We start from the raw sequence: 16,418 nt of genomic DNA, 5'->3' as shown, positions 1-16,418 counted from the left end.
ACCACATCAGCCAGTCTCTCTCCCTCTCTCACACACACAGAATAACTACATCAGCCAGTCTCTCTCCCTTTCTCAGACACACAGAATAACCACATTAGCCAGTCTCTCTCCCTCTGTCTCTCACACACAGTATAACCACATCAGCCAGTCTCTCTCCCTCTCTCATACACAGTATAACCATATCAGCCAGTCTCTCTCCCTCTCTCTCACACAGTATGACCACATCAGCCAGTCTCTCCCTCTCTCACACACACAGAATAACTACATGAGCCAGTCTCTCTCTCCCTCTCTCACACACACAGAACCACCTCAGCCAGTCTTTCTCTCTCTCTCACACACACAGTAAAACCACATCAGCCAGTCTCTCTCCCTCTCTCACACACACAATAATCACATGAAGACATAACCAGCTTTGCAAGTCAGAAAAATACAAATTAAATCAAAATACCATTTTCACTGAGCAAACAAGCAGAAATTAGAAAGCCTAATGATATTCAATATTGTGTGGGAGTAACAGTGCTTTCCATACCCCAATGATGGCAGTATCAATTGCTAGTCTTTTTGAAGGGGAATTTGACAAAATCTATACAACTATAATACACATGTTAAAAGGGTGTTCTGGATAAAGCACAAACACAAAGGTATCAGATGTCAAAGAAGGTGACCAAACCCAGTAGGCCCTTCCCTGAGGGCATCCTAGGGTGGGTGGGGAAGGGCCCAGAAGCCCACATTTGTTCCAGAAGGGCAAGAGGGGCAAGAGAGGACCGACTGCCTCTGAGGGGAGCTGGGCTGCACACACAGGGGCCCAATCATGCCTGGAGGGTGGGCAGTGGGCCGCTCTGAAAGACAGCAGTACAGGGGGCAGGGGCTGCTGAGTGCAGGAAATCCCACTCCCAGAGCCTTTTGCGAGCAGTGGGGTGGACTGGCTGGAGGGCGGCGTGGTAGGGCGCACTGGCCTCAGCAGGGACTTATCCTCACATCAGTGTAGACGCCACACCAGCCACAAGAGTGATGCACTCACCACCACCAGGAAACTCTGGGTGCTGGGGGCTGGGGTAAGTGGAGAACGGGAAGGTCACCAAACAGCCCATGAAGGCAGTTTCTGAGTTCAGAGTACACAGTGCAACGTGGCATGCCAGTGGAGTCGGAACTGGGCTGCTCCCTGTGGCTTTTCCTTTCATAATGCCACCGTCCCGGAAGCGGAGGAGAAGAGGAGTACCAGGTAGAAGGATGGGGCTGATGTCTCTACAGACCACAGGAGGCAGAAGTCAGGCTACTCGGTGGTGCTCATTCAAGACAGCAGACATGGCGCCTGCACCTGAGAGGGAACTGCCCAGGGCAGGGATCTGTCCTGTACAAACACTAGCGATGTAGTCAAACTCTAGAAAAAGGGAGCAAAGATGGGGTGCAGGGCACATGTATATATACGCCTCTAGGTCTGTGTATTTTATACGGATTTATCTGTATTCTTTTTTTTTTCTTTTTTTTTTTGAGATGGAGTCTCACTCTGTCGCCCAGGCTGGAGTACAGTGGTGCGATCTTGGCTCACTGTAACCTCTGCCTCCTGGGTTCAAGCGATTCTCCTGCCTTGGTCTCCCGAGCAGCTGGGATTACAGGCACGCACCACTGCGCCTGGCTAATTTTTGTATTTTTAGTAAAGATGGGTTTCACCATGTTGGCCAGGCTGGTCTCGAACTCCTGACACCAAGTGATCCGCCGCCTCAGCCTCCCCAAAGTGCTGGGATTACAGGCATGAGCCACCAGGCCCGGCCAGATTCATCCATATTCCTACGGGACTGTACTGTGCAAATGGTTTGGAAACAACCTAGTGGCTACCCAGAGGGGAATGATTAAATACAGCAAGTATGTCAATCACATCCACCCAGGAAAAAGACTAAAAGTAGAAAGAAGAGATATGTATGTTGACAAAGAGTTTCAACATACTTTTTTTTTTTGAGATGGAGTTTCACTCTTGTTGTCCAGGCTGGAGTGCAATGGTGTGATTTCGGCTCACTGCAACCTCCACCTTCTGGGTTCAAGCAATTCTCCTGCCTCAGCCTCCTGAGAAGCTGGGATTACAGATGCCCACTACTACACCAGGCTAATTTTGTATTTTTAGTAGAGACAGGGTTTCGCCATGTTGGTCAGGCTGGTCTTGAACTCCTGACCTCAGGTGATTCCCATACCTTGGCCTCCCAAAGTGCTGGAATTACAGGTGTTAAGCCACCGCAACTGGCCTCAACATACATTATTAATTCTGCAAATAAGACAGTAAGTTCTAATTTTTGTTAAAAGCTCCACACAGGTAAGAGTGTGTAAAAGCACTGACAAAGGCCCACAAGTTCAGAGCTGGAAAAGATGACAGAGGCCTCCCAGGAGGAAGGATGTGGGCCTGGAGAAAATTGCAATGGACTCTTTTATAATGCTCCATGGGCCCAGCACAGTGGTTCGTGCCTAGAATCCCAGCACTTTGGGAGGCCAAGGTGGGAGGATCACTTAAGCCCAGAAGTTTGAAACCAGCCTGGGCAAGATAGTGAGACCATATCTCAAAAAAAAAAAAGCAAGGAGGGAGGGAGGGAGAAGAGGGGAGGGGAGGGGGAAAAAGCGGAGGGGGAAAAAGGGGAGGGGAGTTAGCTGGGTATGGTGGTGTGTGCCTGTAGTCCCAGCTATTTGGGAGGCTGAGGTGGGAGGATTGCTGGAACCCAGGAGGGTGAAGCTGCAATGAGCCATGATCATGCAACTGCACTACAGCCCAGGCAACAGGGTGAGACCCTGTCTCAAAAAGTGTGTGTGTGTGTACACATATGTATAATGCTCCATGATCCTATGTTTTAGATAGATTTTTCTTTTTTTTTTTTCTTTTTTTTTTTTTTTTGAGGCGGAGTCTCGCTCTGCCGCCCGGGCTGGAGTGCACTGGCCAGATCTCAGCTCACTGCAAGCTCCGCCTCCCAGGTTCCCGCCATTCTCCTGCCTCAGCCTCCCGAGTAGCTGGGACTACAGGCGCCCGCCACGTCGCCCGGCTAGCTTTTTGTATTTTTTAGTAGAGACGGGGTTTCACCGTGATCGCCAGGATGGTCTCGATCTCCTGACGTCGTGATCCGCCCGTCTCGGCCTCCCAAAGTGCTAGGATTACAGGCTTGAGCCACAGCGCCCGGCCGATCCTATGTTTTATGAATATTTTTCTTTACAGTTAATTTATTACTTTTTATAAGTTTGAAACAAAGGCAAGAAGCACAGAGCTCAGGCCCTACTCTCAACCACAGCCAGGTCAGACAAACACTGACTCAGAAGCCCCTCCTGAAGAACAGAGACCTCCTGCTCAGCACTTCTACAGAGGAACTGGCTTCACAGAAACATCGTGCACTTGATAGAAGGCTTTTACTAATGATTTGAAGGACTTAAGAAGTTGTACTTACATAATATCAGTACTGTCTCGGCAGAAGTCAATGTGTAATGTGACAGGCTTTGTGCAGTACAGGCTGAATTTTTTTGCTCTATAGGGAAGCTGCATAAACGATTCTACTACAACTCGGATGCTAAAAAGTGAAACAGAAACAGCTCCATTATATAGAAAATTATATACAACATATTCAATTACAGTGCACCTATTAATATGCTTAATGTAAAACAAAACACACAAACAACAATTCTTTCTGTTTCTAATATAGCCACCAACAGTGCTTGGAGACATTTGGTCAAGAGGGAAAAACTGTTTCTTGGGAGATTGAAAAAAATCATACTCTTTTGATACATAAAGTATGGATATGGTACATAGATAGTGTATCAGTGAAATTGACATTTCATGATCTAGGGGTAGGAGTTTAGGAAAAAAATGTCTTAAGAAAGCTCCTGGCCAGGCACAGTGGCTCATGCCTGTAATCCCAGCACGTTGGGAGGCTGAGTCGGGCAGATCACCTGAGGTCAGGAGTTCAAGATCAGCCTGGCCAACATGGTGAAACCCTGTCTCTACTAAAACTACAAAAAATTAGGCAGGTGTGGTGGTGCGCTCCTATAATCCCAGCTACTCAAGAGGTTGGGGCAGGAGAATCACTTGAACCTGGGAGGCAGAGTTTGCAGTGAACTGAGATCGTGCCATTGCACTCCAGCTTGGGCAACAAAAGTGAAACTCTGTCTCAAACAAACAAACAAACAAAACAAACAAAGTCTAATAAGGCTCCTTAGGTGGACAAATACTGGATATTAATGAACATACCTGTAAAGCAAATTCTATTCAAGATTTTCTAAATATCAATCTCAATATATGACCAAAATTATCTTAAAAGTTTCTGTAAATGAACAGACGTTTTAATAATTAGTATTTGCCACCTTTGCACTAAAGAGCTGCAGGACTGAGATTTTTAAATAGTAAATTCGGCAATTTAATCTCCATTCTTCTTCAGCAAGCGACAGAGCATTTTATTTTTACATTTTTCTCTTTGTAGAGTCCGGGTCTCACCATGCTGCCCAGGCTGGTCTTGAACTCCTGGCCTCAAGCCATCCTCCTGCCTTGGCCTTCCAAAGTGCTGGGATTACAGGTATGAGCCACCACTCCTGGCCGAAAAACCACTTCAACATACTATTTCCACATGAACTGGCTTTCTTTCCAGGGTTCCTATTATGCCCTGTCTGGGCAGCCTGGCCATCTTCTGTCTCAGACAGGTTAGGGAAAGGTAGCTGCATCCATGGGCCCCTGAAGTCTCCTCAAGCTCTATTTAATCATACAATTTTCTCACCCAAAACAAACTAAATGTAAAACACCAAATGCAAAAAGAAAAGCTCCCCAAACAGTTAAACGCAATAATTGTTTTTGCAGTGATTATGGTCGTATGAGATGCAGGATCAAAAGCTCGAATGGTACCTACTCTTACATTAAGTACTGTAAATTCCCAATGTCTGATAAGCATGCCTGCCATGAAATTTTTCTATTCAATAGACACCTCCTGGCCGGGCGCAGTGGCTTACGCCTGTAATCTCAGCATTTTGGGAGGATGAGGCAGGTGGATAACCTGAGGTTAGGAGTTCAAGACCAGCCTGGCCAACATGGCGAAACCCCATCTCTACTGAAAATACAAAAATTAGCTGGACGTGGTGGCACGTGTCTGTAGTCCCAGCTACTTGGGAGACTGAGGCAGGAGAATCACTTGAACTGGGAGGCAGAGATTGCAGTGAGCCAAGATCACACCACTGCACTCCAGCCTGGGGGACAGAGTGAAACTCCATCTCAAAAAAAACAAAACAAAAAAACCAGACACCTCTTATTGCAATCAAGTCTATTTGGTATTGCTCTTTCTCAGTGAAATCAGAATTCTCACATTTATTAAACTGACATCCTCTTACTCTGGGATGGGAAACTATGGAAAAATCATCAGAAAACACCAAGACCGACTTGTTGCTGGGGTTTTCTAATGAACTATGAAGTATGGTACCAGAAGCAGTGAAGGCTGCACAGCGCCATCTAGGCACCAGCTCATTCTGAGTCATTTCCCAACCTCACTGATGGTCACACCCTCCCTCTCTTAAGCAGGACAACCAGGAACACCTACGTGAGTACAAGCTCTGCTCTCTGCAATGCTGAGACTATGCCAGCAACACCTCTTCTGTGGAGAGGCATTTCTCTCTACCTCCTGGAAGTGTCTTTCTTGCAGCCAAGGCTCCCTAAAGGGCATAAGGAAACTGAGTACAGGCAGGAGAGCAGCCAGCAAGCAGCACCCAGGAGATGCAGAGAGCAGTCAGGAGATGCAGCGAGAACCCCAGGAAATGCAGAGAGCAGCCAAAAGATGCAGAGAGCACTCAGGAGATGCAGACAGTATCCCAGGGGGTGCAGAGAGTACCCAAGAGGTGCAGAGAGAACCCAGGAGGTGCAGAGAGAACCCAGGAGACGCAGAGAGCACCCAGGAGATGCAGAGAGCACCCAGGAGACACAGAGGGTACCCAGCAGATGCAGAGAGAACCCCAGGAGATGCAGAGAGCAGCCAGGAGATACAGAAAGAACCCCCAGGAGATGCAGGGAGAACCCTAGGAGATGCAGAGAGCAGCCAGGAGATGCAGAGAGCAGCCATGTGATAGAGAACCCAGGAGATGCAGAGAGCAGCCAGGAGATGCAGAAAGAACCCCCAGGAGATGCAGGGAGAACCCTAGGAGATGCAGAGAGCAGCCAGGAGACGCAGAAAGTAACCAGGTGATAGAGAGAGAACCCCAGGAGATGCAGAGAGCAGTCACGTGATAGAGAACCCCAGGAGATGCAGAGAGTAGCCAGGAGATGCAGAGAGCAGCCAGGAGATGCAGAGAACATCACCTGAACCTGCCTGCCCTGCCAGGACAGACAGTAGCAGAGGGCCAGAGCCACCTTAGCCTTCATCCTGCCCACCCGCTCTGCCAGTCAGTGGGTGCAGACCTGAAACCCACAAAGCGCCCCTTCTTGAAGTTCAAGAACTCCAGTTTTGTCTTTTCTCAATGGTAGTAACCTCTAGCCCCATACTTTAAAATGGACATTCTCCTTTGAAACTGACATTTGTCTCTGAAAAGAGTGTAAGGTATACATACTTTTTGGATTTGACTGGAATGTTCTTGGCAAAGTCCACAAGGAAACATTCTGCCAGGTACTGGTCTGCGGAAGACATAATTGATTTGACAATGGCCCTGCACCAGCACTTTAGTTCCTCACAATAGATCACACACACCTGCAAAATAAACAGAGTTATTTTTATTTATTTATTTTCTGGAGACAGAGTGTCACTCTGTAGCCCAGGCTGGAGTGCAGTGGCATAATCTCAGCTCACTGCAACCTCCACCTCCCAGGTTCAAGCAATTCTCCTGCCTCAGCCTCCCAAGTAGCTGGGATTACAGGCGCCCACCACCATGCCTGGCTAATTTTTGTATTTTAGTAGAGACGGGGTTTCACCGTGTTGGCTAGGCTGGTCTCGATCTCCTGACCTCGTGATCCGCCCGCCTCAGCCTCCCAAAGTGCTGGGATTACAGGCGTGAGCCACCGCGCCCAGCCAACAGAAAGTTTTTTTCAGGTCAGTGTTAACATCTCGTCAAAGAACAAGAGAGCTAAAAGGTACTCTTAAAACCATCCCAGTCAACATTCTCCCTTACAGCAGAGGAAAGAGATGCCAGGAGGCCAGGCCTATCCAAGCTGAGTTCCTCTGCCCATAAGAAAACCTCAGGAACACAGGCTGCCTGGGTACTAGGTCACTGTTTTTCTTACTACAATCGTTTTTACTCCTTAACTGAGGACAATTTTTAGAAAGTAAAATAAGAAAAATGCATTCCTTTACCTTCTTAAATCAGGAAATAATGCTTAGGAATGATTGTCAATGTGTCTGCTCAACAGGAAGCTGCCACCAGACTCATCCTTCCACTCCCTTACCCATGACTCTTTTTTTTTTTTTGAGATGTTATTTTGCTCTTGTTGCCCAGGCTGGAGTGCAACAGTGCAATCTTGGCTCACTGCAACCTCCGCCTCCCGGGTTCAAGCGATTCTCCTGTCTCAGCCTCCCAAGTAGCTGGGATTACAGATGCATGCGACCAGGCCCAGATAATTTTTGTATTTTTTTTTTAGTAGATACGGGGTTTCATCATATTGGTCAGGATGGTCTCGAACTTCTGACCTTAGGTGATCCACCCACCTCGGCCTCCCAAACTGCTGGGATTACAGGTGTGAGCCACCACACCCAGCCTCCCCATGACTCTTATTGGCCTCTGACATTTGTTTACTATCTGTCATAACTGGACGCTGGCTCCTTGATGACATGGATTTTTGCCTGTTTTGTTTACCACCAAATGCCCGGCACCTAGCACAGTGCCTGACATAATCTAAGTCTTCAAATACTACTTGAACCAGGCATGGTGGTACGTGCCTGTAGTCTCAGCTACTTGGGAGGCTGAGGCAGGAGGATCGCTTGAACCCAGGAGCTGGAGGCTGCAGTGGGCTATGATCGCACCACTGCACTCCAGCCTGGGTGGCACAGTGAGACCCTGTCTCAAAAAATAACAGCAATAAAATGTTTTAAAAATAAACTAACTGGGCCAGGTGTGGTGGCTCACACCTGTGGTCCCAGAACTTTGGGAGGCCGAGGTGAGTGGATCACCTGAGCTCAGGAGTTCAAGGCCAGCCTGACCAACACGGAAAAACCGCGTCTCTACTAAAAATACAAAAAAATCAGCCAGGGATGGTGGCATGTGCTTGTAGTCCCAGCTACCCAGGAGGCTGAGGCAGGAGGATCGCTTGAACCAGGGAGGCAGAGGTTGCAGTGAGCCAAGGATCATGCCACTGCACTCCAGCCTGGGCAACAGAATGAGAGTCTGTCTCAATCAATCAATCAATCAATCAATCAATCAATCAATCAATAAACTACCTGTCTGATGGCTGAGTACAGAGTCCCTTATGATAGTTTAACTTACAATTTTCAACATTATGATGGTGTGAAACTATTGCAATTTTTACATAGTGTGCAGTATTCAATAAAATACATAGATATTTAAACTTCACTATGAAATAGGCTTTGTATTAAGTGATCTTGCCCAACTGTAAGCTAATGTAAGTGTTCTGAGCACATTTAAGTAGGCTAGGGTAAGCTAGGCTGGTCAGCAGGTTAGGTGTATTAAGTGCATTTTTTTTTTTACAATATCAGGACGTAACCTCATCGTAAGTTAAGAAGTATCTGTAAATGCCTGCAGCCCCTTTTAAGGAGAACCACTCTGCAGAGGTGACAACCCTTGGCATCCTGACTGTACCACAAGACTGCCAGGCCACAGCCAACTCAACTAATAAACTGTATGCTAGCCACAGGTTTATAAAGCAGTCCAGCAGGGAGAGCTGTGCTCAAACAGAAAAGAAGGGGACTGATAGAGATTGCTGTCCTCGGGAATGTAAGTTGGAAAATACAGTACAGCCATACTGCAAAGGATAGGTTCTAGAGAACCTCACATAACTCAAAACTTGAATAATTCAACAGAAATCCTGACAAAGGATGAAGGATATTTCTATTTAATGCTGAAATCAAAGCATCCTGTAGAAACACCATGAATAGTTAAAAATTTACACAGCCAGTCAACCTTGAAAATGAGGCATGAAAGCCACATTCATCTCATACATCTCCATGAGAGCTCTTCAGTGACCAGGTGCACTGTTAATGAGCATTAATTGTTTGTTGTTTTTGTTTTAGAGACAAGGTCTCATCACTACATTGCCTAGGCTGGACTCGAACTCCTGGGCCCAAGTGGTCTTCCCACCTCAGGCTCCCAAGTAGCTGGGACTGTGGACACATGCCACTGCACCCAGCTCAGCAGTAATATTTTGAAAGGAATCTTTCTTTCTGAGCATAGACCTCAACAGTAAGCTTAACATATTCAGTAAGCCATGCATGAACAGATATGCTGTCATTCAGGCTTTCTTGTAAGGGTCACAGGACTTTTGGAATGGTAAATGAGCACTGGCTTCAACTTAAAAGTCGCCAGCTGCATTAGCCCTTAAAAAGAAAGCCACTCTGACCTTTAAAGCTTTAGTCCTTTAAAGACACCGACTTCCCCTATTTATTTTTTAAGATGGAGTCTCTCTCTGTCACCCAGGGTAGTGTGCAGTGGCACCATCCCAGCTCACTGCAACCTTCACCTCCCAGGTTCAAGCAATTCTCCTGCCTCAGCCTCCCCAGTAGCTGGGATTACAGGCGCCTGCCACCACACCTGGCTAATTTTTGTATTTTTAGTAGAGATGGGGTTTCACCATGTTGACCAGGCTGGTCTCAAACTCCTGACCTTAGGTGATCCACCCACCTCGGCCTCCCAGAGTGCTGTGATTACAGGTGTGAGCCACCGCACCTGGCTGACTTCTCCTATTTAGCTCTGGAAGTCCAAGAAGACATCTTCTCCAATAGAAGGCTGTCTTGTATACATTGAAAACCTGTTATTTAGTGTGTCCACCTTCATCAATGATCTTAGCTACATGTGGAGAAACTGCTGCAGCCTCTCCATCAGCCCTTGCGCTTCACCTTGCACTTTGAGTCGTGGAGATGGCCTCTTTCCTTAAACCTCACGAACCAACCTCTGCTAGCTTCTTATTTTTACCCTGCAGCTTCCTAACCTCACTCAGCCTTTATACAATTGAAGAGAGTTAGGGCCTTGCTCTGGATCAGGCTTTGGCTGAAGGGAATGTAGTAACTGGTTTGAGCTTCTATCCTGACCAATAAAACATTCTCCATATTACCAATAAGGCTGTGTCTTTTTTTTTTTCTTTCCATTTGTGTGTTTTCCAGAGTGGCACTTTTAATTTCCTTCAAGAACTTTTCCTTTGCATTCACAACTTTGCTAACTGTTTGGTGCAAGAGGCCTAGCTTTCAGCTTATCTCAGCTTTCAAAATGTCTTCCTCTAAGTTCAATCATTTCTGGCTTTTAATTTAATGTTAATTCATCCTTTCACCTGAACACTTAGGGGCCATTGTAGGGTTATTAATTGGCCTAATTTCAATTGTGTGTCAGTGAACAGGAAGGCCTGGGCAGAGGGGGAGGGACAGTGGAGCAGTCAGAACACACATTTATTGATAAAATTCACCATCTTACATGGATGCAATTGGTGGCACTCCAAAACAATTAAAATACTAATTCAAAGATCACTGGCCACAGATCACCATAACAGACAGAATAATAATGAAAAAGTTCGAAACATTGGGAGAATTACCAAGATGTGACACAGAGACATGAAGTGAGGACCTGCTGTGGGAAAAATGGTGCCTTTAGTCTTGCTCCATGAAGTGATCTTCTTGCCTTAGCTTCCAGAGTAGCTGGGACCACAGGCACGTGCTACCATGCCCGCTAATCTTTTTATGTTTTGTAGAGATAGCATCTTACTATGTTGCCGAGGCTGTTCACAAAACTCCTAGGTTCAAGCAATCTTCTCGCCTTGGCCTCCCTAAGTGCTGGGATTACAGGAAGGAGCCACCACATCCAGCCCAAAATGTGGAATATTTTTAAAAACAATAGACCTGGTTTAACTTCTTCAATTAGTCAATGGCATGGAAACAAATAATTATGTTATTGTGCTTGCTTCAGCAGCACATACAATAAAATAAATGTTATTAATGATGATTTGGGGGAAGGGGATTCAAATTATTTCTGCTTTTTCTCATAAAGAGGTTATAAATCTTTTCCTATTATACCATTACAAAAAATCACTCTCTTCTGAAAAGTAGCTGAGTTGCGGAGACCATGACAAGGGGCAGTGGGAGCTGAGACTGCAAAAAGGCAAGGAGGGGCCATGGCGTGGAGTAAGGAAAATGAAGACATGTGAGTTGGCCAAAGTCATGAGCAACCAAAAGGGAGGCATTGGCCCTACACTAAAGACCCACTCCCTCTTTGCTGAGGTCCCTATACCTCTGTGGGATCTCAAATAATCCCCTGGTTCTCAGCCCCAGAGGCCCAGAGGGATGGCCCTAATGCCTGGGTGTAGATGCCATTCTGTCTTCTCTTGCACCACATGGACCTTATGTGGTGGCCACCCCCTTCCATGACTAGCCTGAATCTTGTGCAAACTAAAGAACCTTACACGGGCCGGGCGCGGTGGCTCACGCCTGTAATCCCAGCACTTCGGGAGGCCAAGGCGGGTGGATCACTTGAGGTCAGGAGTTCCAGACCATCCTGGCCAATATGGTGAAACCCCGTCTCTACTAAAAATACCAGAATTAGCTGGGTGTGGTGGCCCATGCCTGTAATTCCAGCTACTCAGGAGGCTGAGGCAGGAGAAGTGCTTGCATCTGAGACACGGAGGTTGCGGTGAGCCCAGATGGTGCCACTGTACTCCAGCCTGCATGACAGAGCGAGACTCCATCTCAAAAAAAACCTACCACAAGCCACTGAGTGTAAGAAATTAAAATACTCTAAAAGCTTGAATCATCGTCGTTGCCAAAATAGTTTATATTGTGAGTGGTGTTTCAAGACACAGTGATTAAATAACATTTAGATACATACCTGTCCTTCTTCCAATGTTAATGGTTTTATTTTTATATCCTGACACACGCTGTTGTAGAAGTCATTCATGGCACTATTTAATTTTTGATAGTCGACATCATGATCTAAAGAGGGACTACACCCTTTTATAATAACCCAGAAGCAACCTGGATCTTCAATCTGTAAAATTTTTAAAGAACAAACAGAACAATATATGATTTAAAAGTAGTACCACAAAATAATAAACTTTAGAGCCATGATTACTGTTTCTAATTTAAGTGACCTAACAAATTCTTGACAAATGCCTTTGCTTAAATGGTTAGACCAAAGATAAAATTCTAAAATACGTAACCAATAGGATGTAATTCTCAATTATGTGTTGTGACTCAAAAAACAAGCAGATGTCCTCAATCTCCTATATTCTGAAAAATCCATAATAATATACAAACACAAGGTTCAGAGCAATGTTTCTAGTACTTCTGTTTGTTAAAAAAAAAACCAGAGATGGTGCCTTGCTATTTTGCCCAGGCTAGTCTCAAACTCCAGGGCTCAAACAATTTTCCCACCTGGGCCTCCCTAAGTGCTGGGATTACAGGCATGAGCAACTGTTCCTGATGTGTATTATTCTTTTGTAAGAAAGAGAAAGCACTGTGAATATAAGTACATTCTGCTCATAAGAAAAAAAGAAATAATGACAGATAAACCAAAATAAATGCAAACCATGACCTGAGGGGAGAAATGGAGAAGGGACACGGAAGGAAGTCAGACTTCCTGGAATGTACTTTGTTGTGTACTATTGTTATTAGAAGCCAAGATTTTCATTGTTAAAGACACAAATATAAAGTGAAAAGCTAAATTTGAATTGAAAATACCAAAAGGTTTCACTGTGTTACCCAGGTTGGAGTGCAGTGGCACAATCTCAGCTCACTACAACCTCTACCTCCTGGATTCAAGCAATTCTCCTGCCTAAGTCTCCTCAGTAGCTGGGATTACAGGCATACACCACCATGCTCAGTTAATTTTGTTTTTTTAGTAGAGACAGGATTTCATCATGTTGGCCACGCTGATCTCGAACTCCTAACCTCAGGTGATTCGCCCATCTCAGCCTCCCAAAGTGTTGGGATTACAGGCGTGAGCCACTGCGCCCAGCCAACAACTCATGATTTTTCAGAAGTATTACCTAACTCTGCCTAGAAAAATGACATCTCGAGATTTGGGATCCTAAATCCAAGGTGGCAAGAATACAGGTATTCACATTAGTATTATTTCTACTTTTCTGAAGGTTTGAACAGTTTTATAACAAATAACCAGAAAAAAGAACAGCAGTTATTCTGGTTCCAGTAACAACAGAATAGTTTCTATATCACCTATGAGTAACAATAATAAATCCTGGAAAAAATACAAAATAACAATTTGAAGGCAGTGACGAGCTACCAAAAGCAAGCAGAACCTGGAGGAGAGTCAACCCTTGAAAGAAGGAAACTTCCCTGGGTGAGATCCACTTTTACATGGCTTTTCCCCTGAGCCCATTCCCCAGTCCACGTGGTGTTAAGCAGCTGCAATTCAAGGAGAAAGTCATAATGTTTGTGGCTTGAGGAAATCAGAGAACAGAGTTTGGGGCTGCCATAGCAGCTTGAGAATTAAAGGGTAAAATTCCTAAATGGAGAGCCAAAGAAGGGGAGCCCTAAGGTCTGCATAAGAACACCCGTCACATTCTTGGCAGAGATGAGACCCCAAGGAGTCCAGAGAAGACCAACGGTGGGAAGTCTGAAAGAAAATACAGTTTTAGCCAGGCGCTGTGGCTCACACCTGTAATCCCAGCACTTTGGGAGGCCGAGACGGGCGGATCACAAGGTCAGGCGATCGAGACCATCCTGGCGGACATGGTGAAACCCCGTCTCTACTAAAAATACAAAAACTAGACAGGCGAGGTGGCAGGCGCCTGTAGTCCCAGCTACTCGGGAGGCTGAGGCAGGAGAATGGCGTAAACCCGGGAGGTGGACCTTGCAGTGAGCGATCAGGCCACTGCACTCCAGTCCGGTCGACAGAGCGAGACTCCGCCTCAAAAAAAAAAAAAAAAAAAATTAGAACTACAATGAAAACTATAAAACACTGCTGAAAGAAATTAAAGAAGACACAAATAAATGGAAAGATATCCCACATTCATTGACTGGAAGACTTAATATCATTAAGATGTCAATCCTGCTCAAAGCAATCTACACATTCAATTCAATACCTACCAAAATCCACAATGATATTTTTTTTCAGAAATAGAAAAGCACATTCTAAAATTCATGTGAAATCCCAAGGGACCCAAAACAGCCAAAACAATATCAAAAAAGAACAAAACTGGAGGACTCACACTTGATCTCAAAACTTTACCAAAACCTCACTACAAAGCTACAGTAATCAAAACGGTGTGGTACTGAACTAAAGACATATAGACCAACAGAGTAGAATAGAGAGTCCAGAATAAACCCTTGTGTATCTATTCAAATGATTTTTGACAAGGGTACCAAAACCTTTCAGGGAAAGGTTTTGTAATAAATGACTGTTGGGAAAACTGGATATTCACATGCAAAAGAATGAACTTGGAGGCCAGGCAAAGTGACTCACACCTGTAATCCCGGCACTTTGGAAGGCCAAGGCAGGCAGATCACCTAAGGTCAGGAGTTCGAGACAAGCCTGGCCAACATGGTGAAACCCCATCTCTACTAAAAATACAAAATTAGCCAGGTGTGACGGTACATGCCTGTAATTCCAGCTACTCAGGAGGCTACGCCAAGAGAATCACTTGAACCTGAGAGGTGGAGGTTGCAGTGAGCTGAAATTGCACCACTGCACTCCGGCCTGGGTAACACAGTGAGACTCTGTCTCAAAAAGAAAAAAAAACAATGAATTTGGACCTTTGTGTGACACTATACTCAAAATGGATCCAAAACCTAAATGGAAGGCCTAAAACTACAAAAGAAAACACAGAACAAATGCTTTGTGACATCGGATTTGACAATTTCTCGGATATGACACCAAAGGCACAGGTAACAAAAGAAAAAACAGACAAACTGGGCTTCATTGAAATTTAAAAATTGTGTGCATCAAAAGTCACTATCACCACAGTAGAAAGTCAACTTATGGAATGGGGGAAAATATTTGCAAAGCTTATATCTCATAAGGAATTAATATCCAGAATACACAGAGAACTCCTAAAACAATATAAAAACCCAGACAACCAATTAAAAAATGGGTGAAGGATTTGAATAGACATTTCTCCAAAGAAGATATACAAATGGCCAATAAGTACATGAAAAGGCGCTCAACATCACTAATCATTAGAGAAATATAAATCATAACCATAGTGAGATACTACCTGACACTCACGAGGATAACTACTGTCAAAAAAACCCTGAAAACTCAGTGTGCAGGAAGGTGTGTTAAAACAAAATAATGTGTTGGCAAGGCTGTGGAGACACTGGAATCACTGTGCACTGTTGGTAGGAATGTAAAATGACATAGCTGCTGTGGAAAATGGTAGCGTGGCTCCTCAAAAAATTAAAACTATAATTACCATACAATGCAGCAATTCCACTATTGGGTGTAGATCCACGAGAATTGAAAGATCTTGAAGAGATACTTACACACCTGTGTTCATAGCAGCATTGTTCACAATAGCTAAAATGTAGAAGCAACGCAATGTCCCTCAACAGATAAATGGATAAGCAAAATGTGGTATAGAATGGACTATTATTCAGTCTGAAAAAGGAAGGAAATTCTTTTTTTAAAAAAGATTTTTTTTTTTTTTTAAGAGACAGGGTCTTGCTATATCGCCCACCTTACCTCAAGCAATCCACACCTCAAGCAATCCTCCCACCTCAGCCTCCCAAGTAGTTGGGTCCTCACGTTCACATCACTGCACTGGGCTTCAAAAGAAAGGCAATTCTGACACATGGTACAACATAATGAACTCTGAGGACATTATGCTGAGTGAAATAAGCCAGTCACAAAAGGATAAACTGTATGATTCCACTTACATGAGGCACTCAGAGTAATCAAATTCACAGAGAAAGTAGAGTTTCAGTTTTACAAGAGGAAAAAGACTTCTGGAGATGGACACTAGTGATGGTCGTACAACATTATGAATGTATTTAATACCATGAACTGTACACTTAAAAATGGTTAAGATGGCAAATCTTATGTTACATGTATTTTACTACAATAAAAAATATATATGCCAGAACTAATAATTGACTTTACAAGGCTACAAGGCAGAAGATTATTGAAATAATTCAATTGTTGCTACAAAGAGAATACCTAAGAATACAACTAACAAAGGAAATAAAAGAGGACACAAACAAATGGAAAAACATTCCATGCTCATGGATAGGAAGAATATCGTGAAAATGGCCATACTGTCCAAAGTAATTTATAGATTCAATGCTATTCCCATTAAACTACCATTGACATTCTTCACAGAAATA

At 44.5% G+C, this 16,418-nt stretch overlaps 1 protein-coding gene across 1 annotated transcript in view; it reads right to left on the bottom strand.

Annotated features, from left to right (window-relative positions):
- Positions 1-16,418, bottom strand: part of TDRD12 (tudor domain containing 12) — a 66,946-nt gene that overhangs the window by 41,649 nt on the left and 8,879 nt on the right. Inside the window, exons 2-4 of the mRNA XM_011947323.1 lie at positions 11,965-12,123; positions 6,544-6,680; positions 3,417-3,536 (exon numbers count right to left, since the gene is read on the bottom strand). Coding sequence (XP_011802713.1) covers positions 3,417-3,536; positions 6,544-6,680; positions 11,965-12,123 — 416 coding nt within the window. The remainder of the gene's footprint in view (positions 1-3,416; positions 3,537-6,543; positions 6,681-11,964; positions 12,124-16,418) is intronic.

This window comes from Colobus angolensis, unplaced genomic scaffold (assembly GCF_000951035.1).
Source record: "Colobus angolensis palliatus isolate OR3802 unplaced genomic scaffold, Cang.pa_1.0 Scaffold107, whole genome shotgun sequence".
In the NCBI taxonomy this organism is placed as follows: Eukaryota; Metazoa; Chordata; class Mammalia; order Primates; family Cercopithecidae; genus Colobus; species Colobus angolensis.
Note: the sequence above shows the minus strand (reverse complement) of the source record. Positions and strands in the feature narration are given on the sequence as shown.